Source organism: Peromyscus maniculatus, chromosome 19, assembly GCF_049852395.1.
Source record: "Peromyscus maniculatus bairdii isolate BWxNUB_F1_BW_parent chromosome 19, HU_Pman_BW_mat_3.1, whole genome shotgun sequence".
Lineage (NCBI taxonomy): Eukaryota > Metazoa > Chordata > Mammalia > Rodentia > Cricetidae > Peromyscus > Peromyscus maniculatus.
The window spans coordinates 28,669,151-28,684,215 of NC_134870.1; the positions used below are offsets into that span (position 1 = coordinate 28,669,151).

General features: G+C 40.9%; 2 protein-coding genes across 5 annotated transcripts in view; both read left to right on the plus strand.

Annotated features, from left to right (window-relative positions):
- LOC102915851 (protocadherin alpha-C2) overlaps window positions 1-15,065 on the plus strand; it is a 261,085-nt gene that overhangs the window by 29,588 nt on the left and 216,432 nt on the right. Inside the window, exon 1 of one of the 4 annotated variants that reach the window (XM_076555031.1) lies at window positions 9,116-11,794. The exons of the other annotated variants lie outside the window; for them this stretch is intronic. Within the exon in view, the coding sequence (XP_076411146.1) occupies window positions 9,386-11,794 (2,409 nt within the window). The 5' untranslated portion in view covers window positions 9,116-9,385. Of the gene's footprint in view, window positions 1-9,115; window positions 11,795-15,065 lie in introns of those variants that run through there. 4 annotated transcript variants of the gene reach the window in all.
- LOC143266791 (protocadherin alpha-5-like) lies at window positions 1,129-5,982 on the plus strand. The gene has a single exon (XM_076555036.1). The coding sequence runs from the start codon at window positions 1,349-1,351 to the stop codon at window positions 3,716-3,718; it is 2,370 nt and encodes a 789-aa protein (XP_076411151.1). The 5' UTR covers window positions 1,129-1,348; the 3' UTR covers window positions 3,719-5,982.

Here is a 15,065-nt window from a genome sequence, read left to right on the forward strand (position 1 = left end):
TTTTCTCCACTGAGTATACCATTACTTCTACTGGATCCTAAATATTTTTGTGGCACACTGCTCTTCAATCAATATTAGGATTCTGACTTGTTGAATAAATATAAGATATGTGATTATACAATTTACATAGGAATTGCAATGCAAATAATTGCTACTTAGATGCTGTATCTTGACAATGGTGCCAAGTTTCTTTTTTTTTTTTTCTTTTTTTTTTTTTTTTTTTGCTTTTCGAGACAGGGTTTCTCTGTGTAGTTTTGCGCCTTTCCTGGAGCTCACTTGGTAGCCCAGGCTGGCCTCGAACTCACAGCGATCTGCCTGGCTCTGCCTCCCGAGTGCTGGGACTAAAGGCGTGCGCCACCACCGCCCGGCTGGTGCCAAGTTTCTTACTAACGTTGTTTGATAGCAGAACAATTTAAAGTCTCCACTTTACAGTAATACAACACAAAAATTGTTAGGTGCTGAAAAAAATTAAAGGACTAAATACTCATTAATTTGGATAGATTTCAAAAAGGGAACCCAACTTAGCTTAAAGTGTCTTAATCATTTTTGAAGATAGCATCAATAAATCTCCAGTATTAAACATTGAAATTTAGTATTACTTGAACAGCATACAGAAAAACTAAAAAAAATTAGGTGTTAGACAAATACAGAAAGGACACTATTGAACAACAGTAACAATAACTTTCAATAGTTATTAAGAGTAATAACTATTGAACAGTATACAATAACTTTCAATAGTTATTAAGAGTTATTACTCATAATAACTATTGAAAGTTATTTTATTAGTTTGAGTATAAACTCTTCTATAAAAAATAGACAACACAAATTATTTGGGGTGTCCTTATGGAAGATGTATCGCTATGCAGTGGTATACTCATATTGATGTTCTGCTTTAGATTGTATTTATAAAGTCAAATCCAATTGGAAGACCAGCAGCAGATTATCTGAGGGATTGGGAAATAATGCAACTAATACAGAAGGAACTTGGTTATAAAGCGATATTTAAATAGAGAACAGAGATATACAGAGACATAGAAAACATGTAATTGAAATTGAGTAATATTGGGAAATATTTCACTAATAAAAGGTAAGTGAATAAAACAGAGCAAAGTAAAGTACTTACCTTTTTATCCACATGATGTCGCTAGACACCACATTTTTTTCTCTTCCAACGTCAAAAGGATACAGAGAATACGTTTCACTTAGGAAAAGGACCTTCCATTTTAGACTCGGCTACAGAAGCTCACAAGAAAGCGAGGAAATCAAGTCTATAGTAAATTGGAATTCAGTTTTCAACGGACTTTCTGTGGTGCTGCAATAGAGACTGGAGAAGTGGAAGAAGATTGCGATGCTATATTCCCAGCAAGGAAGTCCGGGATCCCGGCGCCTGCTGATCTCCTTTGTGCTCCTCACAGCCTGGGAGGCAGGGAGCGGCCAGCTCCACTACTCCGTCCTGGAGGAGGCCAAACACGGAACCTTCGTGGGCCGCATCGCACAGGACCTGGGGCTGGAGCTGGTGGAACTGGTGCCCCGCCTGTTCAGGGTGGCGTCCAAGGACCGCGGGGACCTTCTGGAGGTAAATCTGCAGAATGGCATTTTGTTTGTGAATTCTCGGATCGACCGGGAGGAGCTGTGCGGGCGGAGCGCGGAGTGTAGCATCCACCTGGAGGTGATCGTGGACCGGCCGCTGCAGGTTTTCCACGTGGAGGTGGAGGTGAGGGACATTAACGACAACCCGCCTAGATTCTCCCGACCAGAACAAAGATTGCTTATTTTAGAGTCAAGAATGCCAGACTCGCGGTTTCCAGTAGAGGGCGCATCTGATATGGATATAGGAGCCAATGCAGCCTTGAGCTATAAGTTAAATCCTAATGAGTATTTTGAGTTGGATGTTAAAAGAAAGGAAGAAGAGACAAACGTTTTACAGCTTGTTTTGAAGAAGCCCCTAGATAGAGAAGAAACTCAAGAGCATCGTTTGTTACTGATGGCAATGGATGGAGGGAAACCTGAACTAACAGGTACAGCTCAGTTACTGATTGACGTATTGGATGCAAATGATAACGCTCCGGAGTTTGATGAATCTATTTATAATGTTAGATTGTTGGAAAATACACCCAACGAGACATTAGTAATTAAACTCAACGCTTCAGACGCAGATGAAGGAATTAATAAAGAAATACTGTATTTCTTCAGTAATCTTGTTCTTGATGATGTGAAATCTAAATTTACAATAGATTCTACCAGCGGAGAAATAAAAGTTAAGGGGGGGCTGGATTATGAAGACCGTAAATTATATGAAATTAATATTGACGCCGTGGACAGAAGTCCATTCCCACTAGCCGGACACTGTAAAGTTATAGTGAAACTCGTGGATGTAAATGATAACGTGCCCAAGATGGCCATAACTTCGCTTTTTTTGCCTATCAAAGAGGACGCTCCACTGGGCACTGTCATCGCCCTGATTAGTGTGTCTGATCGAGACTCAGGCGCTAATGGGCAGGTGACCTGCTCCTTAACACCTCACGTCCCCTTCAAGCTGGTGTCTGCCTTCAAGAATTACTATTCACTTGTGCTGGACAGCGCCCTGGACCGAGAAACCACCGCTGACTACCACGTGGTTGTAACCGCCCGGGACGGCGGCTCACCCTCGCTGTGGACCACAGCCAGCGTGTCCGTGGAGGTGGCTGACGTCAACGACAACGCACCCACGTTCGCGCAGCCCGAATATACGGTGTTCGTGAAGGAGAACAACCCGCCTGGCGCGCACATCTTCACGGTGTCCGCCGTGGACGCGGACGCGCAGGAGAACGCGCTGGTGTCCTACTCGCTGGTGGAGAGGAGGGTGGGCGAGCGCTTGCTGTCCAGCTATGTGTCTGTGCACGCGGAGAGCGGCAAGGTGTTTGCGCTGCAACCTCTGGACCATGAGGAGGTGGAGCTGCTGCAGTTCCAGGTGAGCGCGCGGGATGCTGGTGTGCCTTCCCTGGGCAGCAATGTGACTCTGCAGGTGTTTGTGCTGGATGAGAATGACAATGCGCCCGCGCTGCTGGGGCCTCAGGGTGGCGGAGGGACTATTGAATTGTTATCCCGGTCAGTGAGTTCAGGCCACGTGGTTGCGAAAGTGCGAGCAGTGGACGCTGACTCTGGCTACAATGCGTGGTTGTCCTACGAGTTGCAGCCGGCCGCCGGTGCTGCGCGCAGCCCGTTCCGCGTGGGGTTATACACTGGTGAGATCAGTACAACACGTATTCTGGATGAAGCAGACACGCCGCGTCAGCGCTTGTTGGTGCTGGTGAAGGATCACGGGGAGCCAGCACTGACAGCCACGGCCACCTTCCTGGTGTCTCTAGTGGAGAACAGCCAGACACCGAAGGTCTCCTCTAGGGTGTTGGTTGGAACCTCTGGCTCAGACTCCACGCTGGTGGATGTCAACGTGTACCTGATCATCGCCATCTGCGCCGTGTCCAGCCTATTGGTGCTCACGCTACTGCTGTACACCGCGCTGCGGTGCTCGACGACGCCCACGGAGGGCACGTGCGGGCCAGGGAAGCCCGTGCTGGTGTGCTCCAGCGAGGTGGGGACCTGGTCATACTCTCAGCAGAGGCGGCAGAGGGTGTGCTCTGGAGAGGGTCCGCCCAAGACCGACCTCATGGCCTTCAGTCCCAGCCTACCTCAGGGCCCCAGCTCTACAGAGAATGTGAGTTTTGTAATCTTACTGTAATTTTTCTCTTAACTCTTTAACGTTGAATATTTGAAAGCTTTTCTCAGTGATGATTTTAGCTTTAAGAATCAAATATTACACATACAATTAGCCTAGCAAATTTACAGTCGACTTTTAGCTGTATCATTTCCAATTCTTAAAATACAGTCAGTGTTTTTTTTAAAAGCTGTATTTTGGGGCCTGAAAAGACCCCAGGCTTAACCCATTTGACTTAAGTGGTTAAGAGCACTGGTTGTTCTTGCGGAGGGTCTGAGTTCAATTTCCTCTATCTACATGGTGGCTCATAACCATTTGTAACTTCAGTTCCAGGGAAGCCAACACCTGACTTCCATGGGCACATGGTATACATACCCACATACATGCAGGCAAAACATTCATACACATAAAATATTTAAAGCGCTATCTTTGGACGTATCTTTGCATTGAATATGGGCTTGCAGTCACTGTTATTCCATAAGAGGTTTTATTAATACACACAACAATCTTTCTCCTTTCTTTCTTTCTTTCTTTCTTTCTTTCTTTCTTTCTTTCTTTCTTTCTTTCTTTCTTTTTTGGTTTTTTTGAGACAGGGTTTCTCTGCGTAGCTTTGCGCCTTTCCTGGAACTCACTTGTAGACCAGGCTGGCCTCGGAACTCACAGAGATCCTTCTGCCTCTGCCTCCCAAGTGCTGTGATTAAAGGGGTGCGTCACCACCGCCCCCAATCTTCTTTCTTAACCTAAGATACTTTCAAGTGTTTGTGCCTCCCTAGAGCTGAGATTAAAGGCATGAGCCCCCAATTTTTACAACTGCCCATCAACTATACTTTTTTCTTTCTGTTGAATTGCAATTGTGCTGCAAGCCACAGGAAAACGTAGTGGAATTCAGCTACTATCACAAAAGCTACTACTTGGAAAAGTCAAGGACTTCTCCAAAGGTCAAGCCATGGCTTAAGAAATTTTAGTGATATTTTAGCATATATATATATACACATACATATACATGCTGGTTCCTAAAATGATTTTCTTGTGTGCTTCCAATAACTCCTAACAGTGTATTTATCTAAAATGCCTATCAAGCATCCAAGGCCAAATGAAATAACACCTGTCTCCTAGGTCAGGGGATAGCTTTATGCTTCTTGTGCAATTTAGGGTCAGATCATCCTTTCTTATACAACCTTACTAATAGCCCCCTAACTTCTTACCTAACCACTTCTTGGAATGTAGACTGAGCACATAGACCCCTTTTCATACACTAACCGGTCATCAGCACTCAGTTGACCTCCTCTTTTACCACTCCCATTTTGGACTGTAAAAGAAAGCCTGGTGGTCATTGCCTGAGGAAAATTCTTATCTGCCTTTATGACCTCGTAGAATTCTAGCCTGGTGACCTTGCTAGGCCAGAGGATTGCTATTGCTTGGGTTTATAACTGGATTCCAGAGAGACTTATGGGGAATGGAGAGATGGAGAACGGAGAGGGACAAGGAGGATTTTAACCAGAGAGAAAGTGTGGATGAGATGGAAGATGAGGAAGACTCAGATGGGGAAGTACTAGCTGGGTAAGAACGAAATGAAAAGGACCTAGATGAGGCAGAATTAAGACAGGAGAATTAAGATAGAACCTAGAGGGAGCAGTAGATAAGCATAGAGAGAAATCAGGCAAGAAAGGAGCTAGGCATGAGAGCAGAATAGAAGCTTGTAGAGAGAGAACTCACACAGAATAATAAAGTGTATGGACTAAGGAGTTTCATATACATAGATTTATTTCTTTTCATCAAAGATTAATTATCAGCTGGTTGTAGATTCTTCCCAGATCCTGGGAGGGGACTATTGAGGGGGTGGACCCCCATAGTCTCTGATATAATTGTTTTTTTTATTTATTTTTAAAACAATGCTTGTTTAATAACATATTAAAGCTGCACCTCAGTGCTTTTATACACAATACACCTTGCTCTGCCTGCAAAACTTTATAATTTAAGAGTTATCCAGATGATAATGGTTTGATTATGGTTTTGCCATGTTTTGTCCCTCTTAAAATAAAAGAGGATACTTTATTTTTGATATTGTAGGAAGACATTTGAGAGATTTAAATGCTTCAGATTACTTTTCCCTTCAATGATATTGTTATATTAAGATTTTAAAATTTCAGATTTTACAATTGTTTTATTTTTATATAAAAGTTTAATTTCTTTTTCAGTCATATTTCTGTACTAAATAATTAAATCTTTTTCTAGATAGATTTTCACACCTATGGTTTTATAATTAAAAACTTTATTGTTAAAATTTTCATTTTAGTAGTGTTTTCACTTGAATATACATAACTATTGTTTAGAGTTCTTATAACACAAAGGAGTACAGTTAAAAATTTTCTTTTCATTCCCATAACAGAGCATTGTGTGGATATAGAATAATTCATTTCCCCTCAAAATATAACATTGGAATTTGGAGGATCAATGATGTAATTTCTCAGAAACTTGGGTACTGTTCCACTTTAAATTATTTGTACTGAGAAGTACGCCAGCTCTGAAAATCCCAACATATTTGGTCAGGGAACATACTGTTTATTGCTTTACATTTTCAGCTTAGGAAATAACATAAATTTACTATTATAAAGACTCTTCTCTTCTGTTCATTGTTTTCAAACATTGTAGTCTACCATAGGTGAGTGTCTTTGCCATTGAAAACTAAAAACTGTCTTGCTCCTCTTTTTTTGTGTGTTTTGGGCAAGCATGTGGGCTCAACAGGTAATAACCACTACATACCTAGTATAGGAAATGTTAGAACTCCTTTCTTGCATTGCTGATTTTTAAAATTCACATTTGCATTTACTTTATTTACCCCTTCTAGCTTGCTATTTGGATATTTATAATATAGTGATCAGCTCTAGGGAGGTCTTAGAATTGAGAATAGCTTTTGCTACAGCATTAGTTTATTGCAAACACCTACCAACTTAAAAAAATCTGGTTAATTTAGTTTTGAAACATAAACTTATGGTTTTATACAATTTATATAAAATTTTCTTGGTGGAGGAGGGAGCTATTTGTTTATAAAGAGATCAACTAATCATCTTTTCATATAATTGTTTCCCTCAACTTGAATACTTGAATAAACTATTTGAATAAATAAAATTGAGATGCTGTAAGCTGTTTGTCAGCAAAAGAGCAACATTTTCCCTTTCCATATAAATTTATTTTACGTAGAGGATTTCAATAATGTTTTATAACTTTTTAAAACCTGGACCCAATAAGATTATTACAACAATTCCAGTTGGGTTGTATTACTAAACTTCAGGAAACTTTGAAGAATTACAATGAAAAGTAAATATGATGTTAATGTTTAATTTTTACCAGTTGAAGTTTCCTGTAGGAAGTACACTTTCCTTAGACTAATATACATGTATTAGTTACTGTAGAAAACCTTTGACAAAAAGACTAGATCAATATGTATTTTATGAGAGGCTTATATTATTCTAAGTAAAGAACTTCTCCTTCTATGGGTTTATTATTGGTTAGCCAATGACTTTTTTGTTCACAAAAAATTACTGTAATGGAAAGTCTGTGGGGAAAAATGTCAAATAAATCTGGGTTAATTATTTGAAGATAGCATCTCACAAAAGGGAGAGCTTTGTATTATCATTATGAGAGCTAATGCATGCCAGAATAGTGGAAGAAGGTGGGATATTATGCCTCATTCAAAAAATCTTAACTGGTGAATTGCACTTACGTTTGAAAAGAAGTTCAATCATCTGCAGCTGGTGACACTAAGGATGAAGTAATGGTAAAGTTTGTATTTGGCCCGCCTTTAATGTATGATGTTAATATTTTTACAGGAAAAGATGAAAGTATGAAAAGCCCACCTTAGGCTGAGGGTCCTTCACAGTGGTAGAGCACTAACTCAAGGCCTTGAGTTCAATCCTCAGCCAAGAAAAAACAAGTTTAAGCAAAGACCGTTTTTAGGAAGAGATTGCAAATATCCTATATTCTCTACAAGATATGATCCATATTGAAGAATAATTGAAAATAATTATTTGGCTTATGCATTTATAATCAGCAATATATTCCTAGAAACTAACCACATACTGAAGGTGCTGTATAAAATACATTCCTTACAAAATAGTAAAAGTATTTGTTAACAAGGAGAAACTTTTGAGAAACAGAAAATGTTGTTATGGTTAAAATGAGAAGTTGGCTTATGATCAAGCTCTAAGTCACCTAGAAGTAATTCTAATATTAATTTTCTAGTTTTAGAATTTAATGAAATTTATACTCATAAAGATAAATGTGGTATATGTGAAGAGAAACTATGGACTGACTTTGAATAAGATCAGTGAGGAGACAGAACTAAAAATAAAAAAATTACTATAGGTGATATAGAGAATGTTTGTCATTAAAACAAAATGTTAATTTCCAAGCCTTGAATTTACTAATAATTACTAGCAATGCTTTTATGTTACACAAATTGCTTTCTAGGAGTCAGCATATATTAATGACATTGACATAAACATGGGAAGGGAGATGCGGATGTGGGTTGGGAATGTTCAGAAAGATATCACTTGAGATGTAGGAGAAGATGAGGCCCTGTAAAGGTAAATAATATAAAGCCAGGTGGTGGTGGTGCACGCCTTTAATTCTAGCACTTGGAAGGCAGAGGCAGGTGGATCTCTGTGAGTTTGAGGCCAGCCTGGTCTACAAATCGAGTTCCAGGACAGCTAGAACGGTTACACAGAGAAACCCTGTCTTGAAAAATAAAAAAAAAGAATATAGTATGGAGTAGAGGTTTAGAGAAAAAGATAAAGTCTTTAGGAACAGCAGAAGAGAGCAACAAAACACAACAGGAATCATTTCCAGCAGAAATTCATGTGGCGAGATATACATAGGGAAATTATCAATATAAACTGAACATTAATGGGGAAATGCTGTGGAGTTAGTTTCAGCGGCACATTCCTGTATCCTACTCACTAATCTCAATTGTGAGATGCAAATCTTTTGAGCTTGAGGTCATCCTGGGATGCACAGTTTAAGGTGAACCTGATCTTCAGTGAGAAAACATACAAATTTAAAATGTTGCACACCACTATGCATTAAAACTGCTCAATATCACACGAAGGAACCATAAGCCTGTGTGATATTTGTGATCAAAGTAACAATAACATCAACAATCTTTTAAGATTTAAAAATTTAGACAATTAAAAATTCTTTTCAATTAAGAAAATGTATATATTTGGCATGAAAGAAATATATGGATAAATTAATTATATACCCAAGTTATGGAGAATTGCTCACCTTCTAACTTCCAAGATTGCATTTTCCCACACTTTATATTTCTAAATTGGGTGACGAAAAGGTTTAAAATATTGTTAAGAATGTTGTTTCCCCGTGAATCATTAAAGACCATGCTCACTCTAAATTACCAAAAAAAAAAAAAAATCATACGAGAAGAATTGGCCCTGAAAATTATAAACAGCTGGAGGATTTACTATCAAGGTAAGTGAAGTTATACAAATTCGTCTCTTACCCTTTGGAGCCGCATGGTGTCGCTGTCTACCACGGAGTCACATCTAGCCAGCACACAAAGCCCTTTCTTCTGGTTGCTGAATCTTTCCATGACTGCTGAATGATGGCGAATGCAGAAGAACTGAATTGATAGACTTGGAGTCATACCGAATTCTATGCAGAGAAAATAATCTTCTAATGGAAATAAAGCAAGAAGCATTTGACATGGATTTTACCACTGAAGGCAGACTGGGAACACGGTGTCTGCTGCTCTCACTCCTGCTCCTCGCAGCCTGGGAGGCAGAGAGCGGCCAGCTCCACTATTCCGTCCCCGAGGAGGCCAAGCACGGCACCTTCGTGGGCCGCATCGCGCAGGACCTGGGGCTGGAGATGGCGGAGCTGGTGCCCCGCCTGTTCAGGGTGGCGTCCAAGGACCGCGGGGACCTTCTGGAGGTAAATCTGCAGAATGGCATTTTGTTTGTGAATTCTCGGATCGACCGGGAGGAGCTGTGCGGGCGGAGCGCGGAGTGTAGCATCCATTTGGAGGTGATCGTGGACCGGCCTCTGCAGGTTTTCCACGTGGAGGTGGAGGTGAGGGACATTAACGACAACCCGCCTGTGTTCTCGGTAAAGGAGCAAAGAATGTTAATTTACGAATCTAGACTGCCGGATTCTTTGTTTCCACTAGAGGGCGCATCAGACGCTGATGTTGGCTCAAACTCTATCTTAACCTATAAACTCAGTCCCAGCGAATACTTTGGGCTAGATGTGAAAACAAACAGTTATGGCAACAAACAAATTGGACTCTTGTTGAAAAAATCCTTGGACAGAGAGGATGCTCCTGAGCATAAGCTGCTGCTGACAGCCACGGATGGAGGCAAACCTGAGCTCACAGGCTCTGTTCAGCTGCTGGTCACTGTGCTGGATGTGAACGATAACGCCCCTACTTTCCAGCAGTCTGAGTACGAAGTGAGAATATTGGAAAACTCAGACAACGGAACGACGGTTGTTAGACTGAATGCTTCGGACAGGGACGAAGGGACGAATTCAGAAATTTCTTACTCTTTTAATAGGCTGGTTCCACCCATGGTTCTTGAGAAGTTTAGCATAGATACAGATACAGGAGAAATCGTAATTCAAGGGAACTTGGATTTTGAGCAAGTCGATGTCTACAAAATCCGCATAGACGCGACAGACAAAGGACATCCTCCGATGGCGGGTCATTGCACTGTTCTGGTGAAGGTGCTGGATGAAAATGACAATGTGCCTGAGATCACATTGACTTCCTTATCGCTGCCTGTTCGGGAGGACGCTGCACTGGGTACTGTCATTGCTCTGGTTAGCGTTTCGGACCTGGACTCAGGTGTCAACGGGCAGGTGACCTGCTCCCTGAGTCCCCATGTCCCCTTCAAGCTGGTGTCCACTTTCAAGAATTACTATTCGCTCGTGCTAGACAGCGCCCTGGACCGAGAGACCATTGCTAACTACCACGTGGTTGTGACTGCCCGGGACGGGGGCTCGCCCTCGCTGTGGGCCACAGCCAGCGTGTCCGTGGAAGTGGCTGACGTGAACGACAACGCACCCACGTTCCCGCAGCCCGAATACACGGTGTTCGTGAAGGAGAACAACTCGCCTGGCGCGCACATCTTCACGGTGTCGGCCATGGACGCTGACGCGCAGGAGAACGCGCTGGTGTCCTACTCACTGGTGGAGAGGAGGGTGGGCGAGCGCTTGCTGTCCAGCTATGTGTCTGTGCACGCGGAGAGCGGCAAGGTGTTCGCGCTGCAGCCTCTGGACCACGAGGAGCTGGAGCTGCTACAGTTCCAGGTGAGCGCGCGGGATGCTGGTGTGCCTGCCCTGGGCAGCAATGTGACTCTGCAGGTGTTTGTGCTGGATGAGAACGACAATGCGCCCACTCTGCTAGGACCTTGGACGCAAGGATCCGGTGGTGTAGTGAGCGAGCTTGTGTCCCCCTCAGTGGGTGCGGGCCAAGTTGTCACTAAGGTGCGCGCGGTAGATGCGGATTCTGGCTACAATGCGTGGCTGTCTTATGAACTGCATCCTTTAACGGGTGGAACGCGCAGTCTGTTCCGGGTTGGTCTGTACACAGGCGAGATTAGTACTACACGTGCCCTGGAGGAGGCGGATGCACCGCGCCACCGCCTATTAGTGCTGGTGAAGGACCACGGGGAACTGGCGCTGACGGCCACTGCCACCGTGTTAGTGTCTCTGGTTGAGAACAGCCAAACTACAAAAGCCTCTTCGCGGGCGTCAGGCGCCACGGGCCAGGAAGTTTCATTAGTGAATGTCAATGTGTACCTGATCATTGCCATCTGTGCGGTGTCCAGCTTGCTAGTTCTAACACTCATGATATACACTGCACTTCGGTGCTCAGTACCACCCACAGAAGGCATGTGCGGATCTGGGAAGCCTGTGCTGGTGTGCTCTAGTGCTGTGGGGACCTGGTCATATTCACAGCAGAGGAGACAGAAAGTGTGTTCTGGAGAGGGTCCGCCCAAAACCGACCTCATGGCCTTCAGCCCGAGTCTTCCTCCTTGTCCGGTTGTGGGCGAGCATCAGGATTTAAACGAAGATCATTCTTCAAGAGTAAGTCCAAAATTTGTAATTGTCATTACAGTTTAAATTTTGCATTGTTTTTCTGTAGTTAGTTTCATACTTTCTTATTCTTTAAATTTCTATTCATTTTCACTGGACTAAGTATTTTTATTTTATTATTTTACTTGTAATCTTTGTTTTTGATCTCACATGTAAATAGAATTAAACATTATTACGCACATTCTGTGCTATATGGCTTTAAAAAGCAAACTCAAAACGTTGTTCCACTTGTCCTTTTCTACCACATTGTTTAGGTCAGTGTTAATATTCTTCTGAGTAAATACATAGGGTATTCGCATTTTTTGTATTTTAACACTGGGGAGAACTATTTTGAATATCTTGTTTCTTTTCATGGAACATTGAAATCATAACATAATTGGGATACACATTCTTTTCTCTTTGCTTTTTTGTTTTCTTGCTGTGTGTGTGTGTGTGTGTGTGTGTGCTTGAGATGAAACCAAGGACATGCCAAGCAAGCACTCTATGAATGATCTATATAACAATATTTAACTTTGAACCCATTTAGGGATAAAGAACAATGTCTAGGTTGAGTGATTCTGGTGAAGGAGATTTCATAGTCTTTCATAAACTTGTTCCACACATAGTTATTACCCAGTTTATTAGTGGTCCGGGTGCTATAGAAACAGTTGGAGGAAACTCAGACTTTAATCCAGTAAACTCACACAAAGTCAGTATTCCAATGTTGGGCTCAGTGGTTGTTCCCTTGTCTAACAGGTACAAGGCCCTACGTTCTATTCACTGGAGAGAAAACCACAAAGAAACAATCATAAAGGTCAATGCACTTCTGTGATGTTGAAATTCTCTTGTCTTTGAATTTCATTTAATGGGTCTCCTTATGGAGTCCAAGCTTTTCTTCCTTGCCTTCTCTGTGTAATTATTTGCACTATGGACCATTTCTCTACAAAAGGGAGCCATCTAGTGTCTCAGTTGGGAGTCTTCAGGACATTCTCTCTTGCCAAATTCCACCCCTGCTTTTTGTTTTTGAAGCATTGCATAGGCTGTGTATCCAGTTAGTTCTCTGTTTCAAATCTACAAAATTTAGAATATAAATAATAACATCTGTCATACCTAAAACATTTTTAAAATTTATAAGTTGGTACTTTTATTATTTTTTTATTTTTTGCTTTTTTGAGACAGGGTTTCTCTGTGTAGCTTTGCTTCTTTCCTGGAACTCACTTGGTAGTCCAGGTTGGCCTCAAACTCACAGAGATCTGCCTGGCTCTGCCTCCCGAATGCTGGGATTAAAGGCATGCGCCACCACTGCATGGCTTAAGTTGGTACTTCTAATGTGCTTATAATAGTGTTTGCTAAGGAGTAGCTGCTAAATTATTATGAATTCCATGCAATTTTTATTTTATATAAAGTTGTTTGTTTTGTTATTCTGGGAAGGCCAGCATTACCAAACTATTCTGAGATACCACTAGCATTTTAGTGCCATGTACTACTTTGAAGATAATTGTTTTTCAGTGTCAACTGTTCAATAAAGACTTCAACAATATAAAAGATTTTGGTTTCAAAAGACATTGAAGACGTAGAAGTGACTCCTTGAGATAGTTTTAGCTTGTGTATTGGGTATTTTCCCTAGAAAATACATCTCATATATGCTTAAAAGTAACAAATTTCCTTCTGGAGATCCTAATCAATTAAGAACACAATTTGTGCCAGGAGATGATGGCACACACCTTTAATCCCAGCACTGAGTTTGAGGTCAACCTAGGCTACAGAGTGAGTTACAGGATGGCTGGGGCTACAAAGCAAAAGAAGAAGAAGAAGAAGAAGAAGAAGAAGAAGAAGAAGAAGAAGAAGAAGAAGACAGAGAAGAAGGAGAAAGAGAAGAAGAAGAAGAAGAAGAAGAAGAAGAAGAAGAAGAAGAAGAAGAAAGAAGAGGAAGAGGAAGGAGGAGGAGAAGAAGAAAGAGGAGAAGAAGGAGGAGAAGGAGAAGGAGGAGGAGAAGAGTAGGAAGAAGATAAGGAGGAGAAGACGGAGGAGGAAGACAATTTGTATGGATAATTATGTTTAGCAACCTGAACACAGCTCACTGTTTTAGGAAGTAGAAAAACATCTATGACTATATCCACCAAGTAAAACATTAAAAAATGTATGAGGACTTCATAGTCCAGTATCTGCCAAAAACCACTGAGACAAAGTCCAATCTTTAAAAATTTCATATAAAAATATACTATATAATGTAATGATCATAGAAAGCAGAATGTTATGAGTCACAAGAAAGGCAAAAAAAATCATAATGTGGCTGAATACAACTGTCTACCTATCTCACTAGATGAAGAAAATTTCAAAATTAATGATAGGTTTGGTAGTTATAAAAATAGAGAAGTTCCATTGGGAGAATATTGACAATAACCAGTATTTTGGGAGGAAGAAATGACTTTAAGTAAATGAATGTGAAGCAAAATCCCAGTTGAATCTGAAATCAGGGCACAGTCCATTTGGGTTGAAGTGCATGGTTTTCATAGGAGGGAGTATGAGATAAGACAGGAAAAGTATTATGAAGAGAATTTCTTGGGTAACTATTACAATAGATTTTACTCATCTCTAGTCATTTGAAAAGCACCAAACATTTGGAGCGATGGTAACAGAGGTGTTCATGAAGTTGACCAGAAGGCTTAACTAACGGGTGAATGCAGTGTAATAAGCTTCTGGGATAGTCAAGCAGAGTGCTGATCATTAAAAAAACTGGTTTTGGGTCAATATCAAACTTGGGAAGCATTAAAACATGTATATAATTTTTTACTTCCATCTGGGAACATTGGGTAAAACATTTAAGAAAATGACATTTTTTAAACAAACCCCAAAACATAAAATATCCAAAGACTTTATTTAAAAATTGCGGAAAATAATATGGGTCAGCACCAATATTTAGCTAATATTTAGGTTTATATTAATATTTAGGTTTATATTGTGAAGGCATAACCTCCATGATATTGGTGACTGAAAACAGGTGTGCACTCATAAACACAAGATGTGGAAAGAGTAAATAAACACTAGAACTATGAACTTCTACAATGGAATATTTAAATCCTGTAAAGGCAATTTCACGTTATTAGTTTCATAAGAAGCTACTTAGTACAAAATCTTGTCCCAAAGATGCCCAAGCCTTCTATATTTCTATCCAATAAAGGCATATGAAAATTGTTTATCAACTTGCCTTCTTGACGTTAAAAAGGTTTTCTAAGTTTGTTCTAAATTAAAGAGATCCACTTAGGTTTATCTGTGTGTCAAA

Excerpts from the sequence above, each read along its gene's own strand:
- LOC143266791 (XM_076555036.1), top strand. The coding sequence starts at position 1,349 with ATGCTATATTCCCAGCAAGGAAGTCCGGGATCCCGGCGCCTGCTGATC.